At 35.1% G+C, this 17,971-nt stretch overlaps 1 protein-coding gene across 1 annotated transcript in view; it reads left to right on the top strand.

The window, feature by feature from the left end:
• The first annotated feature begins 1,759 nt into the window (after positions 1–1,759).
• The window catches only part of MALRD1 (MAM and LDL receptor class A domain containing 1), a 592,374-nt gene continuing 576,162 nt past the window's right edge, over positions 1,760–17,971 (top strand). Inside the window, 3 exon segments of the mRNA XM_032621667.1 lie at positions 1,760–1,774; positions 2,477–2,732; positions 11,735–11,875. Of these exon segments, the coding sequence (XP_032477558.1) occupies positions 1,760–1,774; positions 2,477–2,732; positions 11,735–11,875 (412 nt within the window).

The following is a 17,971-nucleotide window of genomic DNA, read 5'->3' as shown; positions in this document are numbered from 1 at the left end:
AGGAGGATCCCACATGCCGCGGAGCGACTGGGCCCGTGAGCCATGGCCACGGAGCCTGTGCTCCGCAACGGGAGGGGCCGCAACAGTGAGAGGCCCGCGTACCCAAAAAAAAAAAAAAAAAAAAAAAAATTCACATCTTGCATTTATTTACATGTGCCTAGCAAAAATTGAAAGGATGGTAAGCCCTCATAAATTACATTCAATAAGAAATTACTTATTGAGCAACATCTGTCTGCCTGGAACTTTGCTAGTAACTGGGGATACAATAGTGAGAAAGTCACACTCCAGCTCCAGTCTTACAGACTAACAGGAATCACTGAAGTAAGCCTGCAATGACCACACCAGCCCCAGAAGTGCTAAGATCAGTGAGAACAGAAGGCTGTGAGAGAACCCAGGAATGAAATTTAACTCAGCCTGAGAAAATAAGCCAGGATACTTTAGAGGTAGTCCTTGAAGCTGGAAACTAAAGAATAATGAGTATTCACCTGGTGCTTGGGGTGGGAAAGGGATCTCAGATCTGGAGTCTAGAGGTGGCATGTTCAGAAAACTGCTAGTGTGATAATTGAGCAAGATCTTGATTGAGAACTCAGAGGAAGATGTAATCAGCAGTGAACTGCAGAAGGTAAGCTGTGTTTGCAAGCCGTGCTAGGAAGTATGGCACTTCCGGAAATATGTAGGAGTGGCCTTATGCTTCAGAGTGATCACTCTGCCTTAAGGATGGGAAACGAGTTTTGGATAGTGGAAACATCTGGTTCAGGGTGTTGCTGAGTTGAGAATTGATGGAGTCTTGACATATATAGAATGTGTGAGACTTGATGATTGATGGGTAGAACGGGTAAGGGTAGTCCAGGACCAACATATAGGCTCCTGGCTTGGCAAGATGGACAGAAGAAGGCGCCATTCACTGAAATATAGAATAAGGGAGTAAAGACAGACTGGTTGGTTGGGTGGGGGGAAGGAAGATGAAATTAGTTTTTGATTCAAGTAGGCAAGTCAATTAGGCTATGTGTTTTGTGTGTGTGTGTTTGTGTGTGTGTGCTGGAAGAACACTTAAGATATTGGTTTGAGTAACATGTCATATCAGGACTTCAGATATAGATTTGGGAGATAACTATGTATAGATATTACTTGAAATTATGAGCATGAAGAGGAAGCCTAGAAAAAAGTGTAATCTGAGCAGAGAGGAGGACTAATGTTGAACTATAAGTATAGTCAACATTTAAGAGATACACAAAGAGAGAAGTAGGCAATGTGTTTCTTAGAATTCATTTACAAAGCAGAGAGGTAAGGAGAATGAATATTTCTGAAATTGGAATGGAGCACAGAGCAATGAAATGCTAAATGGTCAATTATAATAGGGCAAATTATGGATTTTCCTCCTAGAATCCTGAATGCTCATATCTTAGAACATTGTTTTTACTGAGTCTTTTTTCTTAGAATATTTGGAAAATCTGCTTTCTTTGTACCTTCTTTAAAAGCACAGAAGCGTTTTCTGTCCCTGATCTATGGTTTTTTCCACCCTGCATTCTCCAGTCTCTTCTTATAGTCTTGGTGTCTCCGTCTCTTGCAGTTATAGTGCAGAAATTAAAAGAAGATAGTTGAATAGAACTTCAAGATGCCTTTAAGAAATCAAGTATAAAGGAATATTTTGAATATTTAACTCCATATAATTTCTATAATTCTTCACCTTCATAAAATTTTATTATTTATAATATAAAGTTCAGGTGTTCTGAACTTTAGTGTACTGTTCATTCTGAATATGGATTCTGAAATTGTATGTTTCACTTGTAAAAGCACATGAAGATGAATTGACATGAAAATCTGTGTACTGCAGAGGAAGAAACACTGCACTCGGTAGCAGGATATTTGAATTCCAGTTTCTAATACCAAATTACTGTGTTTCCTCATAAGTATCCCTTAACTTTCTTGGGTCCAAGTAATGTGATTTGGAAAATAATGATCCCCGATGTCCCTTCGGTTTTTAAAATTCTGTGGTTTTCAGTTTATCTAAGCAAGCAATGCAAAGTTTCCATTCAGTGATAGAGGACAAGCATTTCATTCTCATGAAACAGTTCTAATAATTGGGCCTGAAGTATTTGAATGAGTTTTAGTGACAATAATGTTCTAAATTACATGAACATGATTAAGCATAGGAATTAATATAGAACCTTTTATGTTACTTATAACTTTATTGTAATTTTCCTCCCATTTATGTGCCTGCCCTTTAGTAGTTAATGCTATGTCCTGAAAGAAAAATTTATCATAAGGGCTTAAATTGTTTAAACATGGTATACATAGGGCAATAAACATCTGTGATTAGCTAGATAGAGAAATGGTGCAATTGTTCAAGTTACATATTTTCCAAAGACACTCCCCTGAGAGAGTAAATGAACTGCCTTGGACTCATTTGTTAAGAGTTGCGGATAGTTACCAGCAGTTTCAGTCATAAGAAGCAAATCTGGAAATCAAAAAATAGAGAAAAGTGAAACCCACCCGTTACAACGGCCTGATCTCTAAGAAGACCTATCAAACAGTGCTCCTCTTCCTGGCCGGAATGTTGGCTTTCCTGAAGAATGAAGCTTTTGGTATCCTTTGGATTTCCTGCGTTTTCACCTCTGTACTGGTTCAGCAAGGAATGGAAGCCTTTCAGTGTGACAATGGGGTCTCCTTGCCTCCTGACAATGTGTGTGACTTCACAGATCAGTGTGGCGACATGAGCGATGAACGACAATGTAAGTTCCCTTCCTCTCCCTCCTCCAAGTCCTGTCCACCTTTAGTCCAGAGGCTGCTGAGCCGCCTGGGGGAGGCTAAGACACCTGGCCCTGCATGGATCCCATTTATATGCCTTTAGAGTCAGTCAGAAACTAAAATACTCTTTTTAAGAAAGAGACAGATCCACAAATAAAAATAAGTCTAATTAAAGGGTATCAAATTGCTAAGATTCTAACTAAATGGGATGTATTTTGAATCAGTTTTACCAATTATAAAGAAGGAGCGAAATGTAGAAAGGTAGCTTTTAATGGTATATCAGTGAAACAAGATTTGAAAGAAGCTTGTGACTGCAGTTTTAAAATGCTGTGATGGAAATTATGAACTTAAGTTTGAGTTCAGTATGGGAATATTTGAAATGAATTTTAGGTTGGGTGAGAAGATTTTATTTTTGCTTATAGGACACTACCACCAAGTGAGTTGGTACCTCTCATACACAGAGCATAACTGACTTATATCCTTTGATTCTAAGGCAGAGGAAAAAGTGCAAGCCTCAGAGGGTGCAGGGCCCAGACTTGGATCCTGGGTGAACCATCTACTAATTGTGTGATTTTGAACCTCCAGTTTATTATAAGAGGTCATAAAGTGAGATAAACTGATCTCACTGGCAGGAAAATACTCCAGGTATAACATTAATAAAAGTTTACCAAGGGAAGATATGGGTAGAGACATGCATGTTTCTGTAGTTTCTATTATCAGTATCACATCCTGAAAGAAGACTGCATTTCATCAATGGAACTAGCGCCCTTCCTACAGTCACCTTTCATAAAAAACATTATCATACAATTAAATAGGTTCATTCACGTTGATTTTTAGTAACTATTGACTCAATTATTTAGAGGCACTAAGTCTAGTATTTTAGAGCAATGTGCTCAAACGTATTTTCTACTTTTTATTCAGATACTATATTAATTAGTGTTTACAGAATTCTTCATTTTCTTCTCCTACATAAGGTTCTACATGTTTGTTTTTACCATTGTTGGAATTCTATTCAAATATTCAGTTGTTATTACTTTAAAACAAGAGGAGTGATTACTGAATAATTTCTTCTCTTTAGAAGGAAACAGGTGGAAGATTTTTCTCCCATAGTTTGGGAATTGTGATCGTGCTGTTTGCACTTTGTGTTTAACAATTCCTAAGACGGGGATTCATTTTATATTTGTCCCATTTCCCCAGAGACGCTACATGTGGATGTGCTGTCCTTTCTCTGGCCTGTCTGGGGAAAGCCCTTGCTGTTCTTCGGTGAGCAGCTAAGATGAACCACTCGGTTGGTTTGACAAGAAATGCAAAGTCCCTTCCATCACTAATCCCTCTGAAGCGTCCTTTCAGTGTGGTTGCTGTGATAACATGTGTAGTCCCGCTTCAGGGAAAAGGTTAATGCGAAAGAAGGGGAAAGCCGCCGAGTGGGCAAGGTCTCCGCTACATGAAAGATACTAATAAGCCCAGCCTTAGAGGAGAGTGAAGGAACGGATTTGTCGAATAAACAAATTTCATTTTAAATGTTACACTGGGAGGTCACCTTTTGGCTTTTTCGCTTTTCATTTCTGAGAAGTTTCCACTTCGGTATTTTATTTAAAATGGGATAACCTGTAGATCAAATTGAGAATCACTTTAAAGCGTGAGTTTCTTTTGTACACCCACTAGGGGGAAAATATTGTGGAGGAATAATGATGGCCAAGCAGCTTTTCTCTTGAAAATTTGTGATGCTAAAATTATAGACAAGATTTTTTTTTTTTTACTCAAGCTGACTTTATAATGATGTTTCAGTAGTCACATTTCGGGAAAAAAATTAATCTGTGACCCTCTTTAAAGTACAAATGGTGTGAGCTTTAAAGAAATAGATTAATATGTTGACTTTTTAAAATGAAATTGGCATAGTTGAAATTGAAATTTGGATGCAACTGATTCTATTAATAGTGTTTTTGAAATTTTTAAAATTTTACATGATGGACCTGTTTTTCAGAATACTTGAACCTATTATTTTAACTCAGTATTTTTAAAAGATATTAGATTTAAAAAGACTAAACCTTCACAGTGAAATAAATTCTATTTATACACAATATTGAACACAATAAATCGTGAGCAAGAAAAATAATTTTTAGGTGTAACAACTATTTGGTTCTAATGTTGACAAGAATCTCTCTTTATTAGAATTTATTAATATCCTGAGCCAGGGAAGTACATGTCGTGGTACTGATCTGGGTATTTTTAAAAAATTATGTTTCTAGTGTTGCAATGTCTGCTTCTATGCAGAACCCCATTGCCTGGGCTTCCTCATTCTATTAAGCACAGCAATAATTTAGTTCCTCTTCTAGTAATTGTTCAGAATTATTTGATATATAAAGGCTTTACTATGTTTTAGTTTTACTCAACAGTAAAACAGTAATATTACTTATGTTGCTATTCAGATCCAAGTCAACCATAAGACTATAAACTGTAATGTTGATACAGTGTTACAATGTTGAGATATATCCCCTGCAGTGGGTTTCTACCACTGGAATATTACCAGAAAATACTCCAGTATTTTCTCAGAAATTACTCCAGTAATTAGATAATTACCGTAGCATACCTGAAGTTAGTATTAACATTAACTGTTCCATACGTTTACTTTTAGAGCTAAAATTACTGTGACTCAAAATGGAAAAATATATTCAGTTAAATAATTTCTCCCCTACGTACATGTCTTACTTAAGAACATTTCCATTTGGTCTATTTTCAATACTTTGATTTGATGAAATATATCATAAAGTTTTGAAGTATTACCTAACTTCTTTTGCAAACATTTTTGGATTTAGGCATAATAATTTTTTCAAAAGGTCTTTACTTCATATAAATCTAAATTTGTATGTGAAATGTGTGAAAATTACATTAGAGGTGCATTCTGAAAATCTGAGAGGTGATAGCGTTTAATCAGATGATAGTAAGTACATTGTTTCTTCAGTAGGATGACATAAATGTCAACTACTTTTAAAAGTAGTTGTAGAAGTTCATTAAAATACTTGAAGATAAGCATTAATAGAGTGAAATGTGAGATTTCATGTGCAATATTTATCTTACCACTACATTGGATGCAAAATGTTTTAAGCATATTTTTTATTAATCAACTAAAACTCCTATTCATCATAGCAAAATGTCTCAGTTTGGGCTATTATAACAAATTCTGTGAAATTTACTAATCTTGAAACAGTGTTAAAGTTAAAATATGGTTTGGAAATCTTTTTCTCATGTGACAGTGATGGTATCTATGTCAAATTCTTGCCAAAGATGTGCTCAATGGCTTGAGATTAAAGGCAACTATATGACAAGATTCCAACTTAAGTAATACTAGATAATTCTGGTGTGAGCTATGGAAGTTGTAATTCCATATGCTATCACATACCTTTCTGATTTACAGTTTTTCCTGTTTTTGTTTCAATGAAACTAATAAAATTACTTCAGTGTGAAAGATAAACATTTCCCTGATAAAAATTAATTAATGGTTTCATATTGCCAGGCCAAATAATAGCACTCTTTCATGGAAATCTACTTTTGAGAATACATTTTATTTTGATTTAATTGGACTATTTTGAATTTATTTCATCCTTTGCAGGAACTGGCCATTAATTTTTACATTAAATGAGAGTAAGGGAGGTAATTCTTTGTACAGATGTTTTTATATGCTATCTACATGAAGGAAATCATTTTCTAAACAGTAAAATGTACGTAAAATTTTGTGACTACTTAATAAATAGCTTTCCTCAAGAAGGGAAGGAGATAAAAGCACTTAATCTTGGAATAGAAAGAAATTACCTTAACACACAAATGGCTGTATATGAAAAACCCACAACTAACATCATACTCAACAGTGACAGACCGAAAGCCCTCTTTCATCACTTCTGTCAACATAGTACTGGAAGTCCAAGCCAGAGCAATTAGTTAAGAAAAAGAAATAAAAGCAATTCAGATTGGAAATGAACAAGTCAGATTATCTCTGTTCACAGAAAATGTGATCCTAAATGTAGAAAACTCCAAAAGTCTATGAAAAGAATGTCAGAACAAAGAAACAAATTAAGCAAAGTTGCAGGATTCAAAATCAACACACAAAAATCAGTTGCAAGTCTGTACACTAACAATGAACAATCCAAAAAGGAAATAAAACAAAGTCCATTCATAATAGCCTCAAACAATATAAAATACTCAGGAATAAACATAACCAAGGTTATGAAAACAAAAAATTGTTGCTGGAAGAAATTAAAGAAGATGCAAATAAATGGAAAGACACCTCATGTTCATGGATTGGAAGAATTAATATTGTTTAGATGTCAGTAGTACCCAAAGTGATCTATAGATTCAAAGTAATCCCTCTCAAAATCCCAAGAATACTTTTTGCAGAAATAGTAAAATTCATCCTAGAATGCATATGGAATCTTAAGGGACCCTAAATATCCAAAACAATCTTGAAAAAGAACCACCTTATAGCCCTCACACTTAATGATTTCAAAACTTACTACAAAGCTACAGTAATTAAGAATATGGAATTGGCATAAAGGCCAATGAAATACAATAGAGAGCCTAGAAATTAGCCGTCTCATAGATGGTCAGATGATTTTTTTTTTTTTTGCGGTACGCGGGCCTCTCACTGTTTTGGCCTCTCCCATTGCGGAGCACAGGCTCCGGACGTGCAGGCTCAGCAGCCATGGCTCACGGGCCCAGCCGCTCCGCGGCACGTGGGATCTTCCCGGACCGGGGCACGAACCCGTGTCCCCTGCATCGGCAGGCGGACTCTCAACCACTGCGCCACCAGGGAAGCCCTGGTCAGATGATTTTTGACAAGGGTGCCAAGACCATTCAATGGGGAAAGAATAGTCTTTTCAACAGTGTGGTAGAAACTGGACGTCTATATGCAAAAAGATTAAACTTGGACCCCTACCTTACAGCATATCCAAAATGTACTCAAAATGGGTTAAAGACCTAAATGTAAGAGCTAGAACTATAAAACTCTTAGAAGAAAACACAGGGGAAAAGCCTCATAACATTGGATTTGGCAATGATTTTTTGGCAATCACAGGCCACAGAGAAAAACTAGATAAATTACAGCTCATTAAAATGAAAAACTTTTGTGTATCAAAGGACACCATCAGAATGAGAAGTCAATCCATGGAATGGAAGAAAATGTTTTCAAACTATATATCTAAGACATTGACATGCAGAATAAATAAAGAACTCGTGCAATTCAACAACAAAAAACAAGCAATGAACGAAGGACCTGAATGGACATTTCTCTGGAGGAGATATCCAGATGTCCAATAAGCACATGAAAAGATGTTCAATATCATTGATCATTTGGAAAATGCAAGTCAAAAGCACAATGAGATACCACCTCACATCTATTGGGATGGCTATTATAAACAAACAAAACCCAAGAAAATAACAAGTATTGGCAAAGATGTTGAGAAATTGGAACACTTGTGCATTGGTGGTGGGAATGTAAAGCCTTTTTGCTTCTGTGGAAATGGTATGGCAATTCCATTCAATATTAGAAATAGAATTACTGTATAATACAGCCATTCAAATCTGGAGACATATCAAAAAGAGATGAAAAAAGGGACTCCAACAGATTTTTGTACACCCATGTTGATAACAACCTTATTCCCAATAGCCAAAAAGTGGAAGCAACCCAAGTATCCTCCAGCAGGTGAATGCATAAATAAAATATGGTAGATACATACAGTGGAATATTATTCAGCTTTAAAAGGAAGGAGATTCTGACACATGCTACGACATGGCTGAACCTTGAGGACAATTATACTAAGTGAAATAAACCAATCACAAAAGGACAAATATTGCATGATTCCACTTATATGAGGTACCTGGAGTAGTCAGATTTTTAGACAGAAAGTAGAATGGTGGTTCCGAGGGGCTGAGGGGAGGGAGGAATGAAAAGTTTCAGTTGGGGAAAATGAAACAGTTGTGGACTTGGATGGTAGTGATGGTTAAAATGATGCATTTTATATTTTGGCACAGTTTTCCAAGAAAAGCAGGATTTAACATTAGGAAAGTCTACAACTGTGCCTCATAGAACTTTCAGGAGGAAAAGAAACGTGCATTATTAATATAGGCCCAGGCAAAATTGTGAAATAAATGGCTTGCTTTTAATACCTTCTACCTTTCCTTTTTAGAGTTCTCCTGACTCTTACAGTTTCCCTGTCTTCTAAGAACTTTATATTGTGATGATCTACTCATACTAAGTTAATCCCGAGTTCTGCATCAATTTCTTCACCGCTACCACTATTAAAATTTTTTCTATTCCTTACCATTTTCTCAGAAGCATGCCCTATGTTAACTATCACTTGAGGATATAGTTTAATATTTTTCTCCACTTATGGTGTTAATGATTGAATCCATGAATGGCTCTGCAGTAAAATTTTAATGAGAGAATCTGGCATGGTGGAAGCCAATTCAGAAGATAATTGGGTCTTCCAAGCAACCTCAAAGCACAACATGGAGATACCCTCTCTTTTTCACTGCAGTATGCTGGACCTGCGGGATCACAAAATTAAAAACAAAATGATGAGCTGCTCAAGTTCAAAAAGCCGAGGAACATGGATTCTCCTAAGTTCCTGCATCCCATTCCTCCTGTTCCATATGTTGTCCAGCTGCAGCATTGCTGTGGTAGCAGGAAAATCTCCGCGCAGACACACTTTAGTATAGCAAGTACTATCAGATTTGAATGTAGATGTGTGGGATATGAGATTATAAAAAGCAAATCAACCACAATTCAGGAAAAATTGTTCAAATGGTTTAAAATACACAATTCTCTACTGGGAGGAAAATGAATACTTAGAAAATTTTCTGATACATTTTTGAATAATCTGGCAGTTATGAGAAGTTCATGATTGCTTTTTTAATAACAATTAGTTGAAAAATGTATGCTCATTAGATACATTTTGTAACAAAAGGAACCCCTGTTGAGACTATTCAGAAATAAAAATGTTTCATTTAGCTATTTTTCTAGTTCTAACACTTCCAGAATACATCATCATTATCCTCGTTTATTAAAGAGAACAAAGAACATTGGAAACAGACATCAACTAAGTAATTGTAATGCAAGGTAATTTCTTGGTATTTAGAAACTGTTTGACACCTATGGGAGTGTGTGTGTACTTTTCATACACATAATTGCTGAAATATGGTGATAAAAATAGTTTAGAATATTTTGTAATCACAAGTAGATCATTGGAAAAAATGCTGGGACTAAAAGAGACTTGAAAACACACATACTTATGAAGATACATATGCATAACTAGTTGAATGACACGCACATTCATATACAAATAACTAATATAATTTAGTTCACTTTCTGTTTAACCAGCTTCCCTGGACCACTAGGGGTCCATGAGGTAATGATTGGGATATTCTGGATATTCTAAATATTTCAAAGGCCTTAAGGCAATTGTAAATTTAAGCACGGGATGATTCACAGACTAATCAAGTTTCTCAGCTTTTAGATAGAATGACATGAATTCTGCCTGGAAATACTGGTTTCCTCAGTATTAGAAACTCTGACAGGCCTCTAATTCTAGAGGTAAAAGTGGGTTAGTGGCTTAACAATGAGACCTTGGAACAGAGCTTTAAGAATTCAGGTTCTGGAGTCAAAAAAGACCTGGTTCCAATCTTGGCCCCAACGTTCACTGGCTGCCTGCTTCGTAAGGTTTTTTTGAGGAGTAAATAAACTACCGCACTTAGAATGCCTAGCACTGATCTCCCTCAGTAAATCGTGGCTATTAAGATACCTGTTAACATTACAGAATACAGCTGCTTTGTAAAATCTTTCAAAATAAGGAATCTAGGACTAAAAATAATAAAATAGACCATTGGTAATAAAGCAGGTTTAGATAATGTTTAAAAGTGTAGTTTCTAATTCAGCTTTCAGTACTCACATGGATGTTCTCAAGGATATGCACCAGATGTATTATTACTAAATAATATTTTTCCGAAATGTGACTAAAAATTATGTTTTTGTGATTGGGTTGCCAGGCACTGTCTATCTACTAATCAGAATAACCACTGTGGCTAATGCAACCAGTTAGCACAAGAACAAGCTTGTCAAAGGAACATCTCCAGTTACTAAGAGCTGCAGCCCAGGGACGGTATAGTTGCCATTGAATTAATCTGTTTTTTTAGAGAGTGACATTTACAGATGGTGGATAATGGAATAAAGCCCTCCTTGGGGGGTTATTGTGAGCAACCAAGTGTCCAGATCTTTCTCCCTCTCCCAAGCCTCTAGGATCACTTATACCAAGAGAAAAAGAAAAGAAAAAAAAAAAAAAAAGCCAGAAAATGCCTTGTTGTGATTAAAAACACCAGGGATTTCAAGAACATTGAGATTCAACAGGGAGGTGCTATGCTTAATTCCAGGGTTCCGTCGCAGCCACAATGGCTGAATTTGTATCAGAGGGTCCTCTCTGAAATGGTCTGCCCAAACCTGAAATTCTGATATGGCTGGAGCATTAAGGTGGATTTGAAGATGTAACCTTAATAATAATGCCTCATATTTTGTGGTGCCTAAGAGTTGTATTTATATATATATTATGTCATAAGATCCTCACAGCAGTCATTTGAGGGAGAAAGGGCAGCATGCCATTATTTCAGTTTCATAGGTGAAGAAAATGGCGTGGTGTGGTTAAGTGGTTTAGCAAGGCACTCAGTTAATAAGAGACAAAATCAAGATTAGGTCCTCAGTCTTCTGACCTCATGAGTGACATTCTTTCTGTATGACCACACTGGTTTTTAATATGTGGTGATTGATTCGAATGTCATGTGCAAAAAAGCTTTGCATTGATGAAGTAGACTTAAATTGTGAGAAATGATCCTGATGTTAATCTCTTTGTAATTTGTTCCTAAGCTTGCTTTTTCGCCTATTGTTTTATTTCTTAAAAAGCCACATGTGGGGTTGTGAGAGTGGATTTCTTTTTTCTCCCATCAGGCTCAAACTATGAAAGATGTGATTTTGAGGATGGACTCTGTAGTATAATGCAAGATCAGAGTCTGCGACTTGGCTGGGCAAAGAGGAGCGGGATAACTGGCCCATCACCTCCATTTCATGACCACAACGGTGATATGTCTAGTAAGTGCTTTGAACTTTTTTTTTTTTTTTTTTTGTCAAGTGGTTGGTAAGGACAGTAGAATCAGAGCTGATGGTTAGATATTAAGGATGATAATGTCTAATTTTATACATTCTTTAGCTATATTGAAGATATTTATGATTCTAAAATGTCATATTAGATTCTTATAATTGGGTTCCTGGGACCTCAAAGGTCTATCTAGATAATAATTGGGATTTTCTAGCTATTTTGACTCTGTAAGGAAACTGTGAAATTTAAACATAGTACTCCATAGATTAATTTGTCAAATATCTTTGCTTTTGTTTAGACTGATTTTAGCTTTCTCCAGTAATACTTGAATTCTTCGGTTGACTAGAGAGCTCTGATGGGAGTTCTGGAGCCAGACATTTATTCATTTCTTTATTTGTTAACTAATGAAGTTCATTCACTTGCCATTTTGTACCAGGTGATTAAGATATTTTAGTAAAGCAAAAACTGACTCTGTGCCTGCCTTCACCTGATGGCCTTACACATGGTATGAAAAGAGGTAATCTTTTGCCTGGCATAACTAATTGAAGGCTGGTGATATTTTAATAAACTGTATGCTTCTCTCAAATAAATACAACTAAGTGTTAAATATGAGTATTCCCTAGAGACAATTTAAAGCGATTAGATGTTAGTGGTTTGGAAGTGTTTACATAAATACTATACATGTGGTTAGGATGCTGGTGCTGTCACTTACTAGCTATGTAATCTTGAGCAATTTACTTTGTTAAACCTTGGTTTTCTCAACTCTAAAATCTATCCTAAGATAGGATTTGAGAGCTAAGTAAGATATTGTAAGTAGAGCTTGTCATAAAATACCTGATAAAAGTTGATGTTTAGTACATTTCTGAATAATTTTGGTGTTCCTAATTTTAACTCTTATGTAAGTAAAATGGAGTTTATTGTCCTTGGCTTTGATGACAAAAATAAATTTTAAAAAAGAGTGTTTAACAATTGTTAGGAATAAGCCAACTTTATCACTAAAAATAAAGACGGGGGGAGCCAGACTTCACAAACGGGACTGACTCACTGCAATTACATGAAACATTTATTATGGGTACTGTTGTGTTAGATGGTGATATTAAATCTGGTTCCCAAATTTTAGCCATTGTAATTCCATTTCCCTTTTAGAACCTCCTCACTGTTTTTTCCTTTTACTTAGAAGAAGATTTTTCACAGTATACAGTTACTTACCTTAGTCTCCATCATGGGCAGCATACTTGATACTTTCTTTTTATGTTATATGTGGCTCTGATTCTCTTCTTCTTGCCACCTCGTCTTGAAGTTAGACAACATCAGGGTCTCCACCTCTTTTCTCCTCCATTTCCTCCCTCTTTCTTTCTTCCTTCTCTTTTCTTATTTTGCCATTTGACAGCCTAGTAAAGAGATAAAATGGGATCAATTCACATCAAAATTGAAATGTTATGTAGGCAGACACTATCTTAGCTATATCGCTTGGTTTAATTTAAGATCTCTGGAGTCAGACTGGTTGTGCTTGAACACTGGCCCTGCTAACCTGCTAGCTGTGTGGTCTCAGTTTCCTCATCTGTAAAATGGAAATAATAATGATACTATAAGCCTCATAGGGAAAGAGGGGCAAAATGTTGCCTAGCATAATAATTGAAGGCTAGTGGTTTTCATAATAGTGATGCATCTCTTATAACTACAATTAAATGTTAAAATATGAGTATTTCCCTAGAGACTGCTTTAAATAAGCAAATGTTTTGCCTTCAGATATAAGGTGCTTGAAAATGTTTATGGAAAAAGTAGTCATGCTGGAATCTTGTCTCCATTCAACAATCCTTATTTCATGAGTAGTAATAAAATTTTTGATTAACTTACACTTGAAATAATTTGTCAGTGCTCCAGATTAATATCTTTCATCATGTAATCAATGCCTTGAGAAGTTTTCAGAGCTAAGTTTGAAAATCTATTAGAACATTAAAAACATCACTGTGTCAATATTTGAAGTCTACTAAAGCTTGAGGCAAGGTGATTAAGATGTAGTGTTGATTTTTAAAAGTGTATAACATTGTAATTAGATAAAATAGTATCATTACACAAATTCAAATATATCTTTGCAGTGATAGTAAAACTTTTTTTAAAGAATGGAATATAATAGCTTTTCTTATAAGAATATAAAAGTTTTTCTTATAACATAAAATATGAGTTTTTCTTAATTCTTATAAAAATAAAGAGTTTTAAATAATTCTAGAATTCAGCTCATGGTAATGGTGATACGTGAGGTTTTTAAAATATATAGTTCTCTGTAAACCTAAACTGTATAGGTTATCAAAGATAAAAAAACATGATTTGAAAAGTTAATATTTCCTTTTATACCACAGATTATTTTTCTTATTTGGGTATTTAAAATTAGGTTTAAATAGGATTATGAGAACTTTTGTTATTTTAACCAATTGCTAAGTTGGGTCTAAAACCCATATATTATATTATGAAACACACACACTATTAAACAGCATCCAGTCTTTTTATTTTGTTCTAGGGCGGTATGATGATCATAGTCTAGGACTGGAGGTCCTTTGCTGTCCTCCACAGACACACCTGCAGGACCCATTTCTGCCGCATTTCTTTGGTCATGTGGGATTGTTGGGCAGCACATAATAGCTTTGAAAGTTTCATCTACGCTGTGTTTCTTAATTTATGGCCGTACTAGCTCTATTTTGCCTAGTAAGCTATGAACAGGATCTATGGACCCACTTATTTTTTTATTTGTATGTTCCCCCAACAAGAGTTTATTATAAAAATGTTCAAGAATGTGAAAAAGTTTGAAAAAACTTACTGTGACTAACCATATACCTACCACTTAGGTTATATAATTAAAATTACTATTCTATGTTTGTTTTATCTATATCTATCCATCCACCCAACCCTTTCTCCATCCATCAATCTGTCATATTTTCTATGCATTCAGAGAAAGTTGCAGGAATAACTTTACCACAAATACGGCAACATGGTATCATTGACTAGACGCAGAGATCAACAAACCATGTCCTGTGGGTCATTTTCCTAGTTTTGTAAATACAGTTGTAGTGGAACACAGCCATGCCCATTCATTCACAAATTGTCTGTGGCTGCTTTTGTACTACAGTCTTGGAGTTGAGTGGTTGTGACAGTGACCGTATGTCGACAAAGCCTAAACTATTTGGTCCCTTAAGAAAAAGTTTGTCCTTGTGCTGGAGTTAGGTATTCATTACAGTTCTTTTTTTTTCCCTTTGAAGTAAAACTTACGTTCTATGAAAATACCAGTTTAAGTGTATCAGTACTATTGGATAAGTTCTGACAAATGCATTCACCTGTGCAACTCAAACCCCTAACAAAATGTGAAACATTACTGTCACACCAGAGAGTCCCCTCAGGTCCCTTCCTAGTCAATCCTTGCTCCCATCCTCTGCTCTCAAAATAATCACTGCTTTAATCCCTTTTCCTCCTCCGTAGATTAGTTTTGCCTATTCTAGAACTTCATATAAATGAACTCGTGCATTGTATGCCCTTTTGTGTAAGGCTTTTCTCACTTTGCTCTCAGATTCATCCAGGTTGTAGCATGTAACATGAGTTCTTTCCTTTTTATTGCTGAGCAGTTTGCAATTGAATAAGTTTATTCGTCCAGATCTCCTATTGATGGACACCTGTGTTTTTTTTCCTGTTTTGGGCAATTATAAATACAACTGCTATGAATGTTTTTGTACAAGTCACTGTGAATATATGTTTTTAACTCTCTTTGGTAAATACCTAGAACTGAAATGCTGCGTCAATGGATGTTTACTTTTATGAGAACTGCCAGAGCTTTTTCTAAGGTAGCTGTACAATTTCACACTCCTACCAACAATCTATGAGACTTCTTGTTGTTCTACACCTTTGTTAATATTTTCTATTTAGTGGTTTCATTTTGATCATTCTGCTAGGTATGTGGTGGTATCTCACTGCGGTTTGAATTTGAATTTTCCTGATGACTGTTGATATTGGTCTCTTTTGCATGAGCTTATTGGCTATTAATATATCTTCTTTTGTAAATTTTCTACTCACATATTTTGCTTAATTTTTATTGGGCTACTTGTTTTATATGAATGAGCTGTAATTTTTAAAATAGGCTCTAATTTTGGAGTACATTCACAGCAAAATTGAATAGACCTCACAGGTTTCCTGCACATCCCATGCTCCCACATACACATAGCCTCCCCCCACTACAAAACTTCCTCACCAGAGTGGTACATATGTTACAATCAATGAACCTACACGGGCACATAATTTTCACGCAACGTCCGTAGTTTATATTAGGGTTCACTCTTGGCGTTGTACACTCTATGGATTTGGACAAATGTATAATGACATGTACTGATATGCATTTAAGTTTCATCCATGTCTTTTCATGGCTTGATAGATCATTTCTTTTTAGTGGTGAATAATATTCCACTGTCTGGATGTACCGTAGTTTACCCAGTCACCTGCTGAAGGGCATCTTGGTTGTTTCCACATTTTGGCAATTATGAACAAAGCTACCGTAAACATCCAGCCGCTGGTTTTTGTGTGCACATAAGTTTTCAATTCCTCTGTATAAATACCAAGGAACATGACTGCTTGATTCTATGGTGAGGGTATGCTTAGTTTTATAAGAAACTGCCAGTTTTCTAAAGTGGCTGTACCATTCTGCATTCCCACCAGCAATGGATGAGAGTTCCTTGTACCAGTTTTTATATATCTTGGCTTCCCATTCTTTCTAAGATTTATGCTTACAAATATTTTCTCCAAGTCTGTGGAATGTATATTAATCTTCTTACTGATATTTTTAATGAGAAGTCTTTAAGTTTATGAAATCCATTTTTTCTATTTTTACTGTGTCAAATTTGTTGGCATGAAGTTGTTCAGAGTCAGTATCCTTTCAGTGCCTGTATAGCAACAACTCCTCTTATTCCTGCTGTTGATTATTTGTGTTTTATCTCCTCTCTTCTCTGCTACCTAGGATTTTCCTTTTTTTTTCTTATTTCCTGAAGTGGAAATTTTGGTTCACCAGTTTTGATATATATTATTCAGTTAAAACATTTTCTAATTTCCTTTGTAACTTATTCTTTGGTCCATGGATTATTTAGAAGTGTGTTGTTGAATTTCCAAATATTATGTTTGTGGGATTTTGACATATTATTATTGACTTCTAATTTTAATTACCTTTTGGGTAATACATTCTTTTATTTCAGTCTTTTAAAATATTTTGAGACTTAGTTTATGATACAGCATGTAATCTATCTTGGTGAAAATACCAGGTGAATTAGAAAAGAATGTGTATTCTGCAATTATTGGGTATAGGGGTCTATAACTATCATTTAGGTTAAGGTGATAAAATAGTGTGCAAGTCATCTATCTTTTCTTATGTTGTTTTTACGATATATTTTTTCCTATTGTTTGTTTTCAACCTGTCTGTGTCTTTATACTTAAAGTGTGTCTCTGGGAGACAGCATATAGTTGAATCTTGCTTTTGTATCCATTATGATAATTCATTTCATTGGAATGTTTAATCCATTTAATTTAATGTAATAATTGGTATTGTTAGATTTATCTCAACATTTTGTTGTTTGTCTTCTGTTTGAACATTCTGTTTTTGATCCTTCTGGTCTCCTTCTCTGCCTTCTTTGGGATTATTTGAATATTTTAAAAAATCCTGTTTTAATTGGCTTTTTAGATGTATGTCTTAACATTTAATTTTGTAGTAACTCTAGCGATTGTGGCATATACTCTTAACTCTTTATAGTGTACTTAAAATTGATATTGTAAAATATACTTACAATGTAGAAAATTTAGAAAAGCATAGGTCATTTATCCCTTTCTCATTGTCCTTTACTTTATAGTGATCCCATGTATTACATCTATAATCTATAATATGTAAGTTATAAATCTTACACGTCAATGCTATTTTTCTTTAAATATTATTAAAAATAAATTAAGAGGAAAAATATTCTTTTATCATATACATTACTTGCAATAATCTCCATTTCTTCTGAGTTTGTCTCTAGTATCATTTCTCTTCAGCATAAAGAATTTCCTTTAGTATTTCTTGTAGTTCA

Source organism: Phocoena sinus, chromosome 2 (assembly GCF_008692025.1).
Source record: "Phocoena sinus isolate mPhoSin1 chromosome 2, mPhoSin1.pri, whole genome shotgun sequence".
In the NCBI taxonomy this organism is placed as follows: domain Eukaryota; kingdom Metazoa; phylum Chordata; class Mammalia; order Artiodactyla; family Phocoenidae; genus Phocoena; species Phocoena sinus.
Note: the sequence above shows the minus strand (reverse complement) of the source record. Positions and strands in the feature narration are given on the sequence as shown.